A 22,712-nucleotide genomic window follows, 5' to 3' on the forward strand; every position below is an offset into this window, starting at 1 on the left:
AAAATGTTAATATTAATATAAATAATTAAACTTATCTATTTGTACGAGCTTAAACAATAACTCAATCATAAGGTTGCGTTTGGATGTTGGAGTGAGTTGAGTTGAGTTGAGATGATAAAATATTATTAGAATATTATTTTTTAATATTATTATTATTTTAGAATTTAAAAAAATTGAATTGTTTATTATATTTTGTATTGAGATTTTAAAAAGTTGTAATGATGAGTTGAGATGAGTTTAAAGGAGATATACTTCCAAACGTACCCTAAATATTTGTGTTCTTTTAACTTAATTAATATGATCCCAAGCCTGATGTTAGGTATCTACTTGGGTCAAATATAAAACAGTTTTTCTATATACAATCGGTAAATATAATTGATGTGCAGTCGTCTATATCATGTCAGATATAAAAAAAATTGTTTACTCTTTCTCTAAACGTATATATTCTCTCTCATCAACTGTTTTATCAACGCTTTCTATCATCAGCTTGGTCTTTCTCTCTTATCAATTCTATTTTTCTCTCTTATCAGCTTTCTCTCTCTCATATCAAATATCTTTACGTTAACTTCGTTTATACGCCTTTTGCACTAGGTATTTGTAATAAGCGTTTTTCAATTTAATAATTAGTTGAACTATTATTTCAATTAATGCTAACGTTTTCAAATAATAGTAATTTTTTAAAGAAAAAAAGAAAGAGGCCCGAGGAAGATTTCAAATCGTCCGAAAACGTTAACCTCGTAATATTGGCAAGAAAAGTCGCCGAATGGCGTAGGCCCTACTTAAAGTAGTCTACTATTTAATATTTGGATGATGTTACAGGGGGATCTCTCTTTGGGTGTAGTATTGTTTTATATTTATATTTTTAAAATTATTTTTTATATAAATTTTTTTTAACATTTTTAAAAAATTAAAATAAAATTAAAATATTATTAAAAAAATATTTCTTTAATCAGAAAGTAAAAAAAAAAATTATTAAAAAATACTTTCATAATTTTTTATTTTACTTTATGATTAAGATAATATTTTTTAATAAGATAATATTTTTTAATAATATTATGAATATTTTTTTATTTTTTTAAAATATGTAAAATTGTTTAAAAAATTTATATAGAAAAAAAATCTTAAAAAAACACAAAGAAATATGCTAGACTCCCAGCGGGAGCTCTCGCGAGCGGGAGATGTAGTATTTTCTTTAATATTTTTGAAATGTAGAAAATTTAATATTTTTGGTTTTTATTTTTTTGAACATTAATTTCAAAAGAGAGAAATATTTCTTTATTATTATTTATTAGTTTTTTTTCATAACTTCCAGATGAGGAGTCTGGTGGGAGACACGACGGGTACGAGGGTACAAATATGTCATAATTTCTGTCAGCGATGAGGCCTGGCTATTTGTACGAAAAGCAAACAATCACCATATAAAATAAGAACAGTCCCATTAAAAAAAAGAAGAAATCATTTTCATATTTTCACTCACTATTTCATTACTTTATATAACGATAATCTACGACTATGGATGCTCTCCGCATCCCTATCACTTTTTTTCATCGCCAGATTTATACGAATACGAGTGGAGCTCCTCCAAAAGATGAGAAACCTCGGGCCTCTGTTTGGCCACATAAAGGATTCTTTACTGTTTTTGATCTCAGGACACATTTAGGATGAGAGGTTGGTCCCAGAAAACAAAAACAGAAAGAAAGAAAGAAAGAAAGAGAGAGAGAAAATGGGTTTAATCTTGTTCTCATTCTCACACACACCCTCTCTCAACCATTGGTGGCAATAACCCATTGGTGGCATCTTGTATCTGATACGGCTGTCAACAGCGCTACAAACGACAACGACCTTGAAAGTAAGAAAGGAAAGGATCGAAGATAATTGCAACGATGAGATATATGACACCAGTTGATCTCTACTATATCTCCCACCACTATCCTCTTTGCAATTTGTGAACTCAATGAGCTTGGTTTCCTAGGGTTCGTTGATATCCTTCTTCTTCACCGGCCCCCACAGTATTGCTGCAAATTATTAGGGTTGGTTTCAGATTTATGGTTACATTTGCCAAAGTTCCGCTCTTTGTCCCCCCCCTCCTCTCCCTTTTTTTTTTTTAGCAAAACCCATATTTCTATTTTCCTCTATTGATCTTCCCCTACATACCAATCTCTCTCTCTCTACGTTTTCCATTTAAGGAAATTCTTTCTTACTAGAAGACTTGTGGGGGGATCTGCTGGATTAATCGACTTTTTGTGTGAAGGGTGCTTGGATTTTGTTATTTCCCTTCTTAATTTTTTGGGATTGAAAGTCAAGTTTGATTCTTTATGATTATACTCTCTGTGTGGAAAAAAAACTGGTTATTTTGCTGTCACTTAGATTTTGTGTAAAGGTTACTTCTTGCTTCTTCTTCTTCTTCTTTTATGATTCACATTCCAGATCCTCGATTACTTTATGAAAGAAAATTACCCCTCTTTGGTGCAAGTAGAGTTTTGATCTCCCCTATACCATCTGATTCAAACCTATGAGACTTGATCTCTTTCGTATTTTTCTATACGTATCATTTTGTGCTTCTCTCTTAAAAATTTTCCATTTAAAAGCGACCTCTTTCCAGATCAATACTAGTTTCGACTAACAATTTGATTGGTATGCTGTATAGGGTCGGATGATTTTTCCGGGAAAATGACGAGAAAGAAAATTCAGATAAAGAGGATCGATAACACGACGGCCAGGCAGGTGACTTTCTCTAAGAGGAGGAGGGGGCTGTTTAAGAAGGCTCTGGAGCTCTCAACTCTCTGCGATGCTGAAATAGCACTCATAGTCTTTTCTTCTACTGGAAAACTCTTCGACTACGCCAGCTCAAGGTTTCTCTCTATCTCAGCAACCTTTCTACTTATAGAAAAAGCAATATAGTTTCTTCTTATAGCAAAATAACCGTTTACACGTTTAGATCGTCTCATTCATGATTTTTCCAGTGCTTTTATCACTTCTGTAAAGCCACGAAAGATCCCTTGACCAAGCAACAGGATTAAACTAACTAGAGTACGAATGCCTGAAAAAATGCAGTGTGTGTGTGTATGTGTATATATATATATATATGAAACATCAAATAAAGAGAAAAAAGTACTACAGAATCTTACGGTTTCTGCAAATTACATAGAGCCCAGTTTCCATGCGAGATAGAAAGAGAGAGACGCTAATGCCACCCATAAGGGTTTGACGTGTGTTGCTACTACTTATTCTGTAGTTAGCTAGCTAGAAGCCAACTAATTTTTTTTTTTTTTTTCTTGTGATATTGTAACTTATAATTAATACTTGATTTTCCCCATGCATGTTTAGTGTAGCATTAGATTACTGTAAAACTTCAGTAGACGTTTCAAGTTTTTCTTTAATGAATCACATCACAAGTATTTGACATTTGGCTTTTTGTATTTCCTCCTAATTGAATACACTTTTGTTGTCCTAGCTACTAATACGTTGACATGAGCATTTCTATACGAATGTCTTCATAAAATATAGGGTATCTATGTATATCCAAATGAATGATATCATGATATATTTTGGGATTAGAACATTTGGTTTAGATCAGTTGGCATTAATTGACACCAATGTTCCGGGCTCTTCACAAAGAAAACCCGATTCCTAGCTATATATATAGGCATTGCAAACAGAAGTGATGCGATGATTTCATGAATTCTACAAAGCAACAAGTCCAACCTCATCATATTGAACTAATTATCGCTTTTGGTAAAGAATTATTTAGAAAGCAATCTGCAAAGAAATGCAAGTGCAAAGTACGTGCTTTTTAAACAGAAAGGGATTTTTAATTATCTTTATAATGAAGCCAAGACATGTTGCATGTCTTGTTGACATCCTCAATTAATGCATGTCCTATATATATATATATATATATATATGTAATAGCAACTCATGGCTTTTTCTTTAGATTTGAACCTTCTTGATAATTAGTGCTTTTCCTATGTTTATGTATATAGTCATATGCACATGTTAACATTATCATGAATTAGTTGAGAATTATTCACTAATGCATGCAAAAATGGAGTACTTCCAAGCTATGAGCTTGCATATATAGTCTCCTAGTGCAGAAAGCTAATCTCCCTTGCAATTCGTAGTACTACTACTTTTTTTCGTTGTCATATATTAATTATTCATGATGCATTCTTAGTAATTAATTCCCAAACTGTTCTGTGCTACCTAACTATATATATTAGTAGTGCTTTCCGATATATCTACCGAATCATGATCATCATTGAATGAAAAATCCAACTCCACTTGAAGCCCATGATCATGAGTACTCTATATCTAAAGAAACATGCATATATCAAAAAGACATATCTGAAGAAACATAACCTTCTTTAGTTACAATGGAATCAAACTGGTTTTCCCTTTTCTAAGTGGAACTTAGTTTTATTATGCTTTTAAAAGGTTTTGTAAAAGTATTGACCATTTTAGACTAAGCGTAGACCGATATGGCTAATGTTTTCTTTGGATCCTTAATAACTGGTTTCATACGAGGATGTTATTGTTCTATTATGATTTTAAAAAGTTTTATAAAAACATTGACCATTTTAGACCAAGCTAAGCATAGATATGGCTAATGTTTGCTTTGGATCCTTAATAATTATTGGTTTCCTATAAGGATATTATTAAAACTCATTGAATACTAATATATATAAGGTGATTAGGGCTGTCGAAAGAAAAAGAGCTAATATCATCATGCCAATGTAGACCACTTTGGATGTTGAATTTTGAAGCATGATAGAATGTTTCGATCTTAAAAGTACTAAGTACCACCGATAAAAGAGTACTAAGTACGACATTGGTTCCATACCTAATAGTTCTAATGAGCTCCAATTGCAACCTTGAGGACTAGTCCTTTTAAAGTATAAGCACGTGTGTGGATATCACTTTCTTTGGGTTGTTAACATTGTGGCAAATGAGAGATATAACAATAATTTTTTTTTTCCTTTTTTAGGTAAGATTGTATATATAACAAAGTTTCCATTAATTAACAGCCAATGTATGCACTAGATCCTTCTGCTTACTTTCTTTTTCAAACTTGATCAAGAGAAGAAAACTACTTCTAATACCCTGAATTTAGTACAAAATAATAGTGAGTGAAATCTCTTATATATTGTTTAGGAGGGAGAAGTTTTTACAGTTTATAATTACTCCAATGGTCTACAATTATAACCTTAACTAATCTTTTTAAAGTATAATACTAGATTTGGCTTGGACTTTTCTTGAGTCCTTACAAATGGTATTAGAGATAAATTTTAGCTAGAAATATGGGATTTGAGCTATGTCACCTACAATAGAATGATCTAATTAAGAAAAATGTTAAGGATTTAGCCCGGTTTGGATTCACAACCCATTTTAACTTATCTCACTACTATTCACTACTATTTATCAACTTTAACTCACAAATCTCACTACTATTCACAACTCATCTCGCTACTATTCACAACTCATCTTCGAATCCAAACGAGGCCTGAGGAATTGTAAATCATGAGTTCAATGTGAAAGGATGGTGAATGAGATCTCACATAATGTAGGAAAGAGAAGTTATTAAGTTTTATAATGATTACAGTGGGTTTCAATCGTAATCTTAACTACTCAATTTGGAGTACAAGTCCTGATAGGACTTAGGCTTTCTAGCGTTGTAATATCACTGCTCACTTCTTATTAAAATCTGGTGGTCTTTTCTTCTTTGCTAGGTAAAAGAACAATTTTTAACTTTCTCATTTTAAAAGTGTAGATAGCTCTATGCACATCATGGATAGTACGCCCATCATATTTGCCAAGGTCTTCCTCAAAGCATATGGCATACATTCACATGAATTGCATCATACCAATCTTGTTCATAGTAATATTTGCAATATTTGCAAAAAAAAAAAAAAAAAAAAAAAAAAAAAGAAACTAGGCAGCATTTGGTAACCTTTACCTCATTATAATCTTAATTGAGCCATACGATCCAATATGTCTTAATTGAGCTTGTTCACTATATTTTTTTAGAAATAACATTTTCATGATTACCACAAACAATCACAATGTCATGCATCTCATCGTTACATTTGCATCAAGGAGCAAGGATAGGGTTACTACTTTAACACAACTAGCCTTAAAAAATAATTCTTTCTTTAGTTCAAACATATATATATATATATATCATATACTGATAATCAACAGTTTAAAAGTACTCATGAAAAAATTATTTTTCTAGTAATAATTGTGTTAAAGTTGTGACCAGCTGTAACATTTTTCTTGCATCAAGTCTCTAATACACGAATCCAATTGCATATATAAGAATGAACTTATTTTTTGTTGCATAGGTGTGGTTCTTGTATATGTCCTGTACTTGGCTTCGCCTAATTTTTATAAAATTCCTATCTACTGATAAAAAATATATAAGAATGAGCTTTTGGATCACTATGCTTTCAATTTTTTAGACTCAATCACAGTACTAAAGCAATTAATTAGCTTGTAGACACATTGCAATGATAGCAATGTAGAGCTAGAGAGACGTAGCTCTGATATATGTCAACTAATATTGCGAGGTTTTAGGATTGATGGATCTTTTAAGACAACTAATAAATTTTGCTTTAATACATTGATTAATGATTCACACACGAATACCAGGAAAAAAGCAAACTTCTCAATTTTCGTTCTAGGATTTTATTCTTAATGATTATGATCTTTATATCTATGTGTATTAATTGTCTGTGTTTGGTCAATAGAGTGAGTACTAGGGTGGATATTCTATTTTTTCTTCGTTGCTTTGGGTTGTGGGGCTTACATCCTATAGCCCCAGTGGGAGTAGTTACTGGCTGATGAAATGTTGAGACAACCGGACATGTGAAAGATCAAATCTCATGGAGATCAAGACCGGAAATAGCAAGTTGCTGCCAATGAGTCGAAATGACATGATTGGGATTCTTTCTCTAAGAAATGATGCTGAACCAATGTTTGATTTTAAATCACAATGATTTCATGATCACTTGCACTATAGTACTAAAAATAAGGCCCCGTTTGGGCGCAACACAACATATCTCAAGTATACTCAGATATTTCCTTTTCAAATATCACTCAAATACAAAATATTTTTCAATTTTAAATCTTTAACTTTTTTATCTAATTAGTAACTAATCATTACAATTTTTCCAAACTCCCAAACAAAACACAAAAAATAATATTATTTTTTAAAATTTTAAAAAATAATAATATTTACACAATTTTAACCTTATGATATTTTTATTCAATTTTTTTTTCTCTTATTTTCCAAAACCTAATAAAACTTGTTTACCCAAATTATTTCATTACTATTCATAAATATACTGAGATATTCTAAATATCCAAACGGATCCTAAATGTTATAGCTTAGTCAACTAATTCATGAAATCCTAACAACTTGACAAGTACTAGTGTCAATTTCACTTATGGCAATTCATTTTTATTTTTTATCGGTAAACAAAATCTCACTTTTGGCACTTCTAAATCAATATATCTCTTGTCCATCATAAAAGTATTAATTATATATCTATGATAATTATTCTAATGGCACTTCTATACTTATCTTTTAATTTGGTTGTTAGAAATGGTGGCTTCATTTTAAAAGGATTCTCAATTTAGGTAAGGTATAGAATTAAAATATCAATAGAAAGTATAGATCAATAAGCTGGAGGAAGTCAACAATTTTGTTGGGATTTATGATGCACTCTCATGGAACACTGTCATCAAAAGCTTTATATATTAAGTTTTGTCTCTAATTTTGGTGAAAATTATTCCAATAAAACCATATAATGAATTTTCTCCTTCCCTATAGATTGAATCAGTGCTAGAATGCACTTAATTGGATTCCTTAAGATAAACTCGTTAGCATATATATATATATATGTTTTTTTTTATAGGTAAATGATTATATTATATTAATATGAATAGGCAAAGCTCGAGTACACAGGTGGTGTACAAGAGATTACACCTATTTAGGGGTAAGAAATAGAAATAAGAAAAGTATGAAAATCGAGGCCATTGAAATCTACAGCTTTGGCCCAAAGAAAGAGAATTCTAATAAACAGTAATCTAATCTCCTCCAAAGAGCGGTCCCTGTCTTTGAACGTCCGATCATTTCGTTCTTGCCAAATACACCATAGAATATAGATAGAGATTGTCTGCCACACAATTGAGATTTCTGGAAACTGTTTAGATTTGGCCAACAAGCTAGAAGTTCGACTACTGTAGCAGGCATAATCGAGGCTAGCTCTACCTATTGGAATACATTGGCCCATAATACTCTAGCGATCTTGTAGTGTAGTAGAAGAGGGTCCACAATCTCACCACTTTGCTTACATATACAACACCATTCCATAACTATCATCTTGCGCTTCCGTAAGTTATCAATTGTCAAAATCTTTCCCAGAGACGTTTTCCATGCAAAAAATGCCGCTCTAGGAGGGGTTTTATTTCTCCAAATTCTTCTTCATGAAAATAGATTATTCTACGGTTGTGTGAGGGCCTTATAGAAATAGCTAAATGAAAAAAACACATTTTCTAGCAGGTATCCACCACAAAGTATCAGCTTCTTGATTTCTCGGTCTCGTAGAATATAAGAGTTGGAAGAATTCTACAAAATTGTTGATTTTCCAATCTTGGGCCACCCTAGTGAAGCTCATATTCCACTGTAGTAAATCACTATCCCTCTCTATAAGGTTCGCCATTGGAGTTTCTTTCTCACGTGCAAGTATGAATACTGTGGGGAATAAGTCCCTAAAAGTTCAATCTCCACACCATATGTTGTACCAGAATTTAATTCTCGAGCCTTCTCCCATTACAATTCTAGTATGCCAAAAACTCCACCCTCGTCTAATGTGCTTCCATAGACCTACGCCATAAACTCCACTTACCTCCTTAGTACACCTTCCCCCCCGCTCCCCAAACAAGGCTCCATATTTGTAATCAATTACCGACTTCTATAAAGCTTCATGTTCCATATTATAACGCCAAATTTATTTCCCAAGTAAAGATTAGTTGAACACCCTCAAATTTCTGATTCCCAAGCCACCAGAAGAGATTGTGGAGCATATCTTGTCCCACTTGACCAAATGGAATTCAAATTCATCCCTAAGTTCGCTCTAAAGGAAATCACGATACAGTTTCTCAATACGTGTTGCCACACTCGCAGGGGTTGGGAACAAGGATAAAAGATAGGTAGGTAGGTTGGAAAGAGTGCTTTTGATTAGTGTAATCCTACCACCTTTCGACTGTCGATACAACCACTTCCAACCTGACAATCTTCGTTCAATTTTCTCAATTATTGTATCCCATTTTCTCAATTACTGTATCCCAAATAGTTTTAGCCCTGGAGGCGGCCCCCCAAAGGAAGGCCAAGGTAATTTATAGGGAAATAAGAGACCTTACAACCAAGAGTCCTTACAACCAAGAGTGTTAGCCAGCAGCCGGATGTTACGAACGTTGCCAATTGGAACCAACTCTGATTTGGATAAATTCACTTTTAACCCGGAGACAGCCTAAAAACAAAGTATAAATGCCCTTAATGCCTGAATTTGGCTTAATTCTGCCTCACAAAAAATAAGGGTATCGTCTGCAAACAACAAATGAGAAATGTTAATAGTACCTCTATGTATGTCACCAACCGAGAAACCCGTTATTAACCATCGCTGAGATCATTCTACTACATGCCTCCATGACTATGACAAAGAGAAGTGGGGATAGAGGATTCCCTTGCCTCAGGCCTCGGGAGCTATTAAAAAAATCCACTAGGCAGCCATTCACCAAAACTGATAAACGTGTCGTCGATATGCACCACCTCTCCCCAAAACCACACTGCCCAAGCAAGTATAACAAAAAATCTCAGTTGACATGATCATAGGCCTTCTCCATATCCAACTTGCACACAAGACCCAGATTGTCTGATTTGAATCTACTATCTAAGCATCATTGGCAATGAGTACTGAGTCCAGTATCTGTCTTCCCCATACGAATGCGTTTTGGGGTTTCGTAATGATTTGCCCCAAAACTCCTCCCAATCGATTTGCAAGTACCTTGGAAATGATCTTATACACCTCATTCAGAAGCCTAATGGGCCGGTAATCCTTAACTTCCGATGCCCCAATTTTCATGGGAATAAGAGCAATAAAAGTGGCTTTGAGGCTTTTTTCAAATTTTCCAACTGAGAAAAATTCATGAAATAACTTCATTAAGTCTTCCTTCACAGCTTCCGAGGGAAGTTTGAAGAAACCCATAGAAAGTCCATCCGGCTTAGGTGCTTTGTTTTTAACCATCTTCCTTACCACTTCATGAACCTCAACCTCCTTAAACGGCCTTTCCAACCAAATGACATTTTGCCTCTCAATGGACTCAAATGGTAGCCCATCAATCTTCGGCCTCCACCCCTCTGATTCGGTAAGTAACTGCTCAAAATAACCGACCACATGTTCTTGGATCACAGGGATCTTCGTGCAAACAGTTCCGTCAATTTTCATCATTTCAATGACATTAGTTCTCCTATGGGAATTTTCCACTCTATGAAAAAATTTTGTGCTACGATCACCCTCTTTCAACCACAAAGCCTGAGATTTTTGTCGTCAAGAAATCTCCTCCAATAGGGTAACCTTCTCTAGTTTCGAGACTAATTCTGTTCTCCGAGACAGTTCCTCTGGTGAAAGGGCCCATCCCTGCTGTGCTCTCTCTATCTCATGAAGCTCCTCCAATAATGACTTCTTCCGGTTGCCTATATCACCAAAAGATTGCGCATTCCAAAGCTTTAAATCTTTTTTCAAGGCTTTCAATTTACCTGCTAGAATGAAGCTAGGGGTATTCTGGATTTGATAGGAAGACCACCATTGCCTAACCCGTTTCGTAAAAATTCATCAGGTTTTAGCCACATATTCTCAACTTTAAAATATCTCATTCCTCCTTGAATTCCCCCACAATCCAACAAAATAGAGAAATGATTAGAACAAAGGCAAGACAATCTTTTTTGACATGCCTCCGGGTTATGAGATTTCCACTCCGGGAAAACTAGAAATCTGTCCAATCTAGATCACGTCTGATTATTTGACCATGTGAATGGACCGCCTATGAGAGGAAGGTCCACCAAACCCAATTCAAAAATACCATCCGAGAAATTCAACATTGTTGGCCACAACTTCCTACCTCCCAATCTTTCACTTGGGAATCTAATAACATTAAAATTCCCATCTATACACCAAGGAAGTTCCCATCAGCTGTGTAAACCGGCCACCTCTTCCCATAGAGAATTTCTATTGTTATCCAAGGTCGGCCTATAAATTCCAGCAAAAGCCCATTGAAAACTATCCTCTACATTTTGAAAAGAACAAGCCACTGTGTATTCTTCGATATATTCCTCTATTTTTTCCACCATCCTTCTATCCCACATAACTAGAACACCCCCCGACGCCCCTATCGAAGCAAGAAAGACCCAATCAACATATGAACATCTCCATAAGCTTCTGATGATGCTTCTTGAAATATTCTCCATCTTGGTTTCCTGCAAGCACACAATATCGACCTTCCACTCTCGGGGGAAATTTTTTTATCCGCAAGCGCTTATTCTCGTTTAGTCCTCGGACATTCCATGATATAATCTTAGGCTTCACAAGGACATTGTCAACCCCCTCCCTTTAGATCTTTCACGGTTTGAAGTATCCTCATAATTAATAGACCAAGTTAATCTCTTGAGCTTCCCGCTGTTTTTAGAACTAGATTTCTTGATCTGCATATTTCCCACTTCAATGGCAGTTAACAAAGCCATAAATTGTTCTTTGAAACCTTCACACTCCAGCCCCACACTATGCTGAATCTCCTGCACCTTATTCATAACCCAGTCTGAAACTATATGTTGACATGGTGGTAAAGCCTTCAGCGGTATAGGCTCCCCATCCATCTCATGATCTTCCATTGATGCCCCCACTGCAATGCCATCAGCGACCCTATCTCCTCCTCAGCAAGAAAAGACCTCTTAGATGGCCCCAAAACCTCTCCCTCACCACTCCCAATACAATATATTATATATATATATATATTTTATAAGTAAGAGATCAATATTATATATATGAGAGAAATAAACATAGCCCTTGTACATAGGAAGTATACAAAAGGCAATATATTATATATATATATTGGGGAACTGTAATTAAGAAGCATATAGTCACCAGCACCCTGTCCTTCTATACTAGCTTTAGTCAATGCTCTCTCTCTCTCTCTCCAAATAATATGTAAGATCTAATGCATGCTTCAACTTTCTCAAATCTCAGGAGACACAGGTAGCCTACCCCTTTAATAGGAGAGACTAATCTGGAATTAAAGAGACATCTGAAATACAAGCTCAAAGTAATCATTTTCTTTTAATATATAATTCAAGCTCTAAGTAGTCTTAGAGCACCTTTATCACCTTTCAAGGGGATAGGAAAAATAAGGTTAAGTTCTGAAAATACGTCTAAATTATAACTTATCAAAGTCTTAATTTACTTATCAAAAAGAAAATATGTCTAAATTGGTCTTAGTAGCTCAATCCACAAAGACGTGAAAAACCTTAATTTATAAATACCCATGGCCACCGGAATTCTTGTGATAGGCAAATAGCAACAAAGTAACTGAATCACACTAGGATATATAATTTGCATATCCTTAAAGAACCTCAACCTATGCTAGTAGTCAATCTATCTCCTATATCAATCGATACTAATAGTTTAAGGGTGCATAGATGCATGTGCCACAAGCAAATTACCAATTTATGCTTCAATTGAGTAATGATGGCATGCAGACAAATATAACATATACATCAATACTAAATATATAAATCTATGATCTTCAGCCATTGTTCCGATTTCTTTTTCAGATAAACTTGAACACACATTTCAACTCTGATCTCTTATCCAAAGAGACACAAATAGGAAAAACTCAAACTACAACAATTGAAACTTCTTCAGAATTAATTATGATAAATAACAGCGACTTCTCCTTCCTAACAAATGAAGGATCTCATTCACAAAACTACATAACCTACCTCCTTTAAAAGAGAGAGCGATTAGCTCTAGTTAATCCCAGAGAACAAACAAGCAATTAGGATCCTAGCTAAGCTCCAATGCACATTTTGAACTCTCATATTCGAGAAGACAAAAGCAAACTACGTACTTACTTTAAAGAAGATATTGGAATAACAAACTCAAATTAATTTTAATTCGTATCCCTCGTATTCCAAGGGGACAGGATTGACAATTTTCAGGTTGAATAACAATGATATCTTATGATAAATTTAATTCCCGAGATGGGTGAATGCATGTTATGAATGAAAGTCTACCGAATGAAAATTTTACTAACAATCTACTAACTGTGCCAAATTCAGTTTTGATAAATATTTGAATCGATAATCAAGTTAACAATCAATGTTTCATTTGCATGTCAAGTATGATCAAACATAAGCATAATAAGTAAAAGATAATAAAAAATTGGGAAAGTACACTTACGCCCTTAAACTACCAGGGTTTTGCACTTTGTGGCCCAAATTATCAAAACTGACACATTGAACTCTTCAACTGTAAAAAACTGTCATTTTGTACTTCAATTCAGTTATGACCGTTGAGATGAATGAAAAATAGTTTATGTGACATACTCGTCGTGATGGTTAGATCTTAATGGAGTATATAAAGTGTCAGATTTTTGTAGTTTGAGGGTGCAACGTGTTAGTTTTGATAATTTGGGGTACAAAGTGTAACATAGTTGATATAATACAATCTTGACGGTTAGATCCTAATGGAGTGTGTAAAGTGTCAATTTTTTGTAGTTTGATGGTGTAATATGTTAGTTTTGATATTCATAAAAAACAAATGTTAATTTCAATAACTTGGGATATAAAGTGTAACGCCCTAATGGAAGGCTCAAGTCACATGACCTATACTCTAAAAGGACTAGTCAATGGTATTCTTGGAACCCTATTGAAATACTATAAAGAGCAAGAATTTCTTATTTCTAAGCAATGTGAGGTCCTGTAAATCACCTACCATTATCACTTATTAGAATGAGGTATCACAATCTCCTCCCTTATATTCCCGACTGTTGGAGGAGAAAAACAAATATTATATTCTAGAGGGAAGATAGGAGAGTATTTCTGAAATTTCTCTAACTGAATTACTTCTCAAGTGGCTTGCTTTGTACTAATGCATACATGAGTATTTATAGGCTTGTAGATTCATCTAGCATTTATTCTAATATATGAATTTCCCTAGTACATGAATACCCAAGTACATGAATACCCAAGTACATGAATAACCCAAATACATGAATCCCCAAATATATGAATTACTTATTTCAAGATGAACCTTCACTCTAGTTCATGAATCTACCAAAAGACAACTCTATTTATTAAGTTTATTATTCAACACCCGCCTTTAAACTTAATTCTTGGTAACTACGAGCAACATCCGCAACTTGTTAAAAGTATCATACTTGAGAGGCTTTGTAAAAATATCTGCAACTTGATCATGGGTCTTCACAAATTTGACTTGTACTTCATTCTTGACTATGCATTTTCGAAGAAAATTAAATCTTGTGTCAATATGTTTGCTTCTATCATGAAAGATCAAAATTTTCACCAATGCAAGTGCCGACTTGTTATCAACAAAAATCTCTGTGGCTTCCTCTTGTGGCATGGGTAGCTCCTTTAATAACCTTCTAAGCCAAATTGCATGACAAACACAAGATGTCGCAGTAACATATTCAGTTTCGCATGTGGAAAGCATCACAATTGGTTGCTTTTTAGAACTCCAAGTAAATGTCATATTTCCCAAGTAAAACACAAAACCGGTAGTGCTCTTCCGGTCATCCAAGTCTCCGGCCCAATCACTATCACCATATTTCACAAGCTTAAATTCATTAGAAAATGAATAAAGAAGACCGTAATCAATAGTACCTTTCAAATAACGTAGAATCATCTTAGCTGCTTTGAAATACATTGTGCTTGGTGATTCCATATATCGGCTAACAAGTTCAACTCCATAAAATATATCGGGTCTTATGCAAGTCAAGTATCTCAAACTTCCAACAAGACTCTTGAATATTATGGGGTCTATCTTCTCTCCGTCTTCATGCTTGGATAATTTCGCTCCACATTCAACTGGGGTGCTCATGGATTGACAATCTTCCATCTTGAATCTTTGAATAATTTCCTTTGCAAAACCTTCTTGAGAGATAAAAATTCCATCCTCCATTTGTTTGATCTCAATGCCAAGATAATAAGACATGAGACCAATATCGGTCATTTCAAATTCTCTCGTCATAGCTTTTTTAAATTCTCCAAAACATGCTTGAATTGCTTCTAGTAAAAATTAAATTATCAACATATATGCAAACAAACAAAATGTCTCTATTTTCACGCACCTTAGCATAGAGAGCATATTCATGCGGGCATTTGGTGAATTCATTCTCCTGAAAATATTTGTCAATTCGGCTATTCCATGCCCTTGGCGCTTGTTTTAAGCTGTACAAGACTTTCTTTAACTTCAGCACTTTATTTTCTTGTCCTTTGACCACATAACCCATAGGTTGCTCTACATAAACTTCTTCCTCAAGGATTCCATTCAGGGGAGGCGATTTGACATCCATTTGATAAATCCTCCACTTCTTTTGAACTGCAAGAGAAATAATCATTTGGAATTACTCTAATCGTGCAATGGGGGCAAAGACTTCTCCATAATCAATACCGGGACGTTGACTATATCCCTTGGCCACCAATCTCGCATTGAATATTTCTACTTCTCCCTTGGCATTCTTCTTTACTTTGAAAACCCACTTTACACCAATGGGCTTTTGTCCCTCTAGTAAAGTCGCCAATTCCTAAGTATCATTCTTTTTTATTGATTTGATCTCCTCATCCATGGCAATTCTCCACATTTTTTCTTGTACCACTTCTTCAAAACCTATTAGTTCACAATAGGCAAAGTGACAAAAAAGAGTTAGATCATCACTTAAATTCTCTGTTACGTCATAAAGATCTTGGCGACTTCTCATTCGAGATTGCCTTTCACTAGAACTTCCTTCATAAGAAGATGATAAAGGAGTACTAGGAATTGTTGGTGATTGAGGAGGTGTCATGAGTTCTTGTACATCATTTCCTTGATCTTCATCTTCAGGAAATGGAAAGAAATCATATCTTTCATTTTCTTGATCACTCCAATCCCACGAACCTTCTTCATCAAATTTCACATTTCTACAAATGATCGTCTTCTTAGTACTTGGATTATAAAGCTTGTAGCGTTTGAATCTTTGATCATAGCTGATAAATATGTGCTTCTTGCTTTTATCATCGAGCTTGGATCTTTCTTGATCGGGCAGATGCACATAGCCAATACTTCCGAAAACTCTCAAATGGGAAACACTTGGATTTCTTCCACTCTATGCTTCTTGGGGAGTTGAGTTCTCTACATTTCTTGTAGGACAACGGTTTGATAAGTAAATAACACAATCAACCGCTTCCGCCCAAAACTCTTTAGGCATCATCTTCGTCTTCAACATGCTTCGCGCCATATTGAGAATCGTTCTGTTCTTTCTTTCAACCACCTTGTTTTGTTGAGGTGATCTCGGAACCGTCAAAACCCAAAAAATCCCATGTGCTTCACAAAACTCATTAAATGCCAAAGCCAAGACGTATCTTTCACACAAGCTTTAAGGCACTTAGCTACATCAGTTTGAATATTAACCAAAAGCATCCTATTGCTTGTCATGGACACTAGCAATCAAATTCTTCTTCTCATCTCTTAGAAAAAAACTACGATTTTTCATTTCAATCTCATAGTTTTTTTCAAGAGTTGCCCCAAACTCAAAATGTTGTTTTTCATAAATTGATGACTACCATTTTTTAACCGAATTAGAATCATATCTCTCCCTTTGACGGGAACTTTTGACAAATCTCCAAAAATGACATTCCCACTCACCGATTCATCAAGCTCCACGACCTTGTTTTTGTCTCCGCACATATAATTGCTTGCAGCATTATCAAGATACCACAAATTTGATTTGTTAGTTTCTTCTCCTTTGTAGGCTAGTAGCGAAGTGGGCTCCGCTTCCTCATTTTCAATGTGATTCGCGTTCTCTTCAGCATTGCTAGGAGAACTCCAGCACTCCAAAGCATAGTGGCCGTACTTTTGACAATTGTAACATTTGATTTTGGACTTTTCATATTGTCTCCCATTTTGTCTCGAGTAATTTCCTCTTCCACGATCTCTTGAGGATTGACCTCTCTCTTCATGGTTGGCGTTTTGATTGTTTTGTCCGCCTCTTTCTCGTCCTCGTCCTCTTCTTCCTCTTCCTTGTCCACGTCCGTATCCTTTTCCTCGTTGACTTTTATCATGCTCTCATTCCTTCTCTTTTACAGAGAGCTTTGTGGCGAGGACTTGCTCAATAGGTTCTTCCTTCTTCTCGAGTCTCTCTTCATGGGCTTGGAGAGATCCCATGAGTTGATCAACCATCATTATCTCCAAGTCTTTCGACTCTTCTATAGCCACCACAATATAATCGAACTTTGAATGTAATGAGCGAAAAATTTTCTCAACCACCCGGACATCCTCCAACTTTTCTCCATATCTCCTCATTTGATTCACAATGGCCAACAATTTTAAAAAATAATCTGCAATCGTCTCAGATTCTTGCATATGAAAGACTTCGAACTTACCTTGTAGCGTTTGGAGCTGCACCTTCTTCACTTTATCAACTCCTTGATAAGAGTTTAGTAAGATCTCCCATGCTTGCTTGGAAGTAGTCGCATTGGCCCTTTTCTCGAACATTGCTTCACCCAAACATTGATGGATAAGCGTGAGAGCATGTTGATCCTTCTTCCACAACCTTTGCAGAGCCTCCTTTTGATTAGGACTCAACAAAGCTTCATCTCTAGGCTCCTTATAGCCTTTCTCTACGATCTCCCATGTATCTTGAGATCCAAGCAAAGCCCTCATTCGAATGCACTAATTCTCATAATTCTTCTTTGTCAAATGCGGAAATTGAAACGGAAAGATCAAGTTGGCCATCTTCAAGATCTAGAAAGTTGTAGCTTTGATACCAATTTGTTAGAGGAGAAAAACAAATATTCTATTCTAGAGGGAAGAGAGGAGAGACTATTTCTGAAATTTCTCTAACTAAATTACTTCTCAAGTGGCTTGCTTTGTGCCAATGCATACATGAGTATTTATAGGCTTGTAGATTTATCTAGCATTTACTCTAATACACGAATACCCAAGTACACGAATACCTAAGTACATAAATACCCCAAATACATGAATTACTTCTTTCAATATGAACCTTCACTCTAGTTCATGAATCTACCAAAAGACAACTCTATTTATTAAGTTTATTATTCAACACCGACGTCCTCATCAAACCAGTTTATCATCGGTGGCACAGCTCAAGTCCCATATTTCTAGTTGGGATGGGCTTTGGCCTAAGCCACATGACCTATACTCTAAAAGAACTAGTCAATGATACAATTGGAGTCCTATTGGAACATATAAAGAGTAAGAATTTCTCATTCCCAAGTAATGTAGCATCTCATGCATACATCACCTACACTTATCGCTTATTAGAATGGGGTATCACATAAAGTGTAAAGCCCTTGGTAGTTTGAGAGTACAAAGTGTATTTATCCCAAAAAACTAATACATGCACAAGTGTTACATGACAATATCTTATTGATGAGAAAAATCCAAAAGCTTAGGAAAAACCTTGTAACCTAGTCCAGAGTGAAATGATTTCAATGCTCAAAAATAACAAATACAAGAGTTAAAGAACTCGCATACTGACTTATAAACGGACTTACTTCTCATGATCTTCATGTTGTGTCATTCCCACTTTCTTCCCTGATTAGGTCACATGACCCTTGTTCTTTCTTTTTACAAGCACCATGCTTCTGATCAATCCACAACGCGCTTTTAAGGAAAACAAAGGAAGAAAGAACTGAATATGTTATTCTTTTGCTGTTTGAAGTATGCAGCAGGTAATTGAGAGGCATGATCTCCATTCAGGCCGGAATCTTGACAAAACCAACCAACCACAATCTGTGGAGCTGCAGGTGAGATACATATGTTTTAGCACGGAGAATAATGCGCCTTTTGGTGTTAGCTAGAAGTAGATGACGTTTCATCATGTTCTTAAATTAATGAATAAGTAATTTGAGGGTATAAAGATTAATTTCAAGCTTTTGTTGACTCACAAGACATGCAGTGAGTCAGTGATACCTCAAAAAAGGAAAAGTAGCTTCCTTTTATTTTTGGTTTTTTATGCAATTCCATACGTATCATACCTAGGCTGTTAGCCCACATCTGCACTATATATCTTGTTATTCTAATACTCGATACACTGTAACGTATTACACCCACATTATCCAACGTCCCCTCCTTTTTCAAAATTTTCTATCACGATTAAGATATGGAGCCTCAAAATTTCTGCAAGCGGTTGATTAATTTACACCTCTAACTTGTGGCTATGGCTTATTTCCAATGTTTGTCAATCTTATTTCTCAAATGTTTTTGTATAGGTGTTAATGGTCGTAATTCTATCATTATCACAAGGAAACAATTGCTAGCTCTGGATATATTGTTAATTCATAATCCCTTTGCGAAACTTTAATGTAAATATTTCAGCTTAGGAAAAGCTTGGTGTGTTTTCTGAAACAACTAATATTGGAACAAATTCCTTGTAGCAATCCAGAATGATGACCCTAATAGTCACAACATCGTTGAAAATTTAATTTCGTGTCAAAGGAAATGCTTATATGTAATTTGTTAGCAACAATTGCTATATCATAAGTGCTTGCAAACAGATAGTATACTGAAAATCATCAAATCTTCATCAATGGCAATTCTTTGTGCCCTTTTAGCTTGAGAACACCACCTACACTTTGTTGAGCAAGGAAATCGTGGAGAAGACTCATGAACTGAGGTATTACATACAACGACATTGCTATCAACTTGTTACTGTACGCGGTAAAGACATGCGCATTCCACAAAAAGTAAAAGAAATTATTACACGTAACTGCAGGAAGATGAAGGGAGAAGAACTCCAAGGATTGAATGTAAATGAGTTGCAGGAATTAGAGCAGCTGCTTGATGCGAGCTTGGGCCGTGTTTTGGAAACAAAGGTTTGTCTCTCTTTCCTGTGATCTCTGTCTGCTGGCATTTATAATATTTGAGCTTTGAAATTTTCTATATATCTTTCTTCATAGTTCATATAATAAAATTTTGTGTTTCAGAATGAAAGATTTATAAAAGAGATCAGTGCCCTTAAGTGGAAGGTTAGTTGCCAAACTTCAGACTTTTACAAGAAAATTCATACTGTTATTACCATTTCATAAACTACGAAGTACTGTTGTTCTATATGGTTTCAATGAAAAACATCTTCATTAATCTTTCTTAATTAGTGAGACAAGTCTGGGATTCATCAAGCTTTGTCTGCCTTTTGCAAAGGTCTCTGTATGTGCGCTGGCTTGGCTCAAGCATAGAGGAAGACCATGCATTGCTAACACAACACAGTAGAACCTACAAATATATAATCGCATGTTATGTGCCAATTGAGGTTCTTTCCAATTGCTTGACCAAATTGGACGATTTATAGAAAATGATTGGCACCCAAAATGATGTGTCTATTTCTCTGTAGAATTGAGCCATCCATTTAAGTTGGGTGATTGAAGAGAATCTCTTTTCATTATTTAATTAGCAAATGATTATACTACTTCTCGACCTAAAGAGAGTCCCACTCCCACCCTCCTCCCCAAAAGTAGGGTATCAATATTGTTCTATCATGAAGATTAATTGAGTTAGGTAATTATATGCCAACCTAAAATAAAATACCTTTTGGGGGTTAATATATACTAGGATGTCTTAATAATATCTCGTTTATCTTATTCATTTTTAATGCAGAGAGACAAGATGATGGACGAGAACCAGCAACTAAAACAGGTATCTGATCTTGATTTTCTTTCTTTTCTTTGTTTGTTACTTTCTAAGTTTTATGGAAAATGCCTGTTCAGCAGGTGGAGAATGAGAATCATTTACTTGGACAAGGTCAGCCATCTGAGTTAGTCACCAATATTTGTAGCTCAGCTGATCCTCCTCATCAGGACCTTCACACATCCGACACTTCTCTCAGATTGGGGTGAGTTTGCAATATCCCACTGGTATTTTTTTCCCTGGTGTAAGCGAGGTGCTTAGGACTCGTTTGGATGTTGAGATGAGATGAGAAATTGTGAATAGTAGTGTAATAGTTTGTGAATAAAAGTAAAATGATTTGATTTAATATGTTTTCAGGGGTTTTGAGAAATGAGAGAGAAAAAGTTAAATAAAAATATTATAAAGTTCAAATATTATTAAACTATAATTTTTTAATATAATTTTTGTTTTGAGATTTGAAAATTTTGAATTTTTTTTTGTGATTTGTTTTTGAAGTTTGGTAAAGTTGTAATGATAAGTAATGATTAGATGAAAAAGTTGAAGACTTGAAATTGAAAGGTGTTTGTATTTGTGCTGTTTAGATGTTGAGTTGAGATGAGACCATCTTACAATCCAAACAAAGCCTTAGTCTAAAAAAAGAATAAAAAAACAAATTGTTTTACAAATTAACATAACTTAATGTGATATATGAGATTGTAAAACTTATGAGAATGTAAATCTGACGTATCAAATCAATATACATCATGATAGAGTAATGTTAATTAATTTCAACATATCAATAACTTTGGTCAGTGATCAAATGCCTAAGAAGGCGTGCTGCTTTGGATACGTGTTGCAGGTTGCCTTTCCCTGACTGAGTCTGAAAGATATATAGTGGAGATCAAGAGCGCATGGATTGGCATTTTCTCAGTTGAAGAACATGCAAATTAAACATGTCCAAGTAAATATCAGCTCATTGTTGTACGTACGTAGTTAAATTCCAGTAAGACCAATTTGTTTCAGCAAAGTTGATTCAGAGAAAGTCAGCAAATGTATATGGTGATCAGCAGTTGATGCTCATTATAATCATGTTATGGACACATTTAAGGGCCAATTTGTTTCATGAATGGAAAATAATGTCGGGGAAAGAATAAAACCATTAAACTGTTAATGGAAAATGCATGTCCTACGTACTGTTGAGCCTCATCCATTGGCGAGATATGATGTACAAGATGCACGGATATATGAAGCTATTGTCATATATGAACTTATTCATATGATATACATATATATATATATGTATGTATGTATGTATGTATGCATGTGTGTGCGTCATGTGTGTCTGGTAATCCTTGAAACAATACCTGCATATACGTTTTGACATTTGTGCTTGAGCTTTTCAAGGTTGGTTACCGTTAAGATGCCTACCATATTATTAGTGCAAGATTATCAGCAGACTGAAGGCCATGAAATATGCGTAGCATGTTCATGAAAAGGGGAAGAACTCGACCATTATAAGCATTTATAGCCTTTTTATTATATATGTTGTAAGGTCCATTTTTTGCATCTAATTCATGTGAAAATCCCAGAACTTCTGGTAACGGCTGATTATTCTAGTCAGTCTTGATCTTGTAATGCCCATGAAATTATATATCCTGCCTCCACAATCCACCTTCTCTGGTGCTTCTAATTTTTTTTAGCTTCGATAATGATCGATTTCGATTAATTTTGTAAAGAATCTTTCTGTGAGGTTTA

General features: G+C 34.8%; 1 protein-coding gene across 8 annotated transcripts; it reads left to right on the forward strand.

The window, feature by feature from the left end:
• Window positions 1–1,522: 1,522 nt before the first annotated feature.
• Window positions 1,523–22,233, forward strand: LOC121258106 (MADS-box protein JOINTLESS-like). 8 transcript variants are annotated; one of them, XM_041159474.1, is made up of 9 exons: window positions 1,523–1,849; window positions 2,648–2,852; window positions 19,018–19,102; window positions 19,910–19,971; window positions 20,071–20,170; window positions 20,282–20,323; window positions 20,949–20,987; window positions 21,062–21,183; window positions 21,817–22,233. In XM_041159474.1, the coding sequence occupies exons 2-9, from the start codon at window positions 2,671–2,673 to the stop codon at window positions 21,833–21,835; spliced, it is 651 nt and encodes a 216-aa protein (XP_041015408.1). In that variant the 5' UTR covers window positions 1,523–1,849; window positions 2,648–2,670; the 3' UTR covers window positions 21,836–22,233. The 8 variants fall into 8 exon arrangements, with proteins under 8 accessions (XP_041015408.1, XP_041015402.1, XP_041015404.1 ...); XM_041159468.1 differs by having other exon boundaries at window positions 1,559–1,849; window positions 21,059–21,183; XM_041159470.1 differs by having other exon boundaries at window positions 1,840–1,973; window positions 21,059–21,183.
• Window positions 22,234–22,712: the final 479 nt, after the last annotated feature.

The sequence above is a fragment of the Juglans microcarpa x Juglans regia genome, chromosome 3S, assembly GCF_004785595.1.
Source record: "Juglans microcarpa x Juglans regia isolate MS1-56 chromosome 3S, Jm3101_v1.0, whole genome shotgun sequence".
NCBI classification, from domain to species: domain Eukaryota; kingdom Viridiplantae; phylum Streptophyta; class Magnoliopsida; order Fagales; family Juglandaceae; genus Juglans; species Juglans microcarpa x Juglans regia.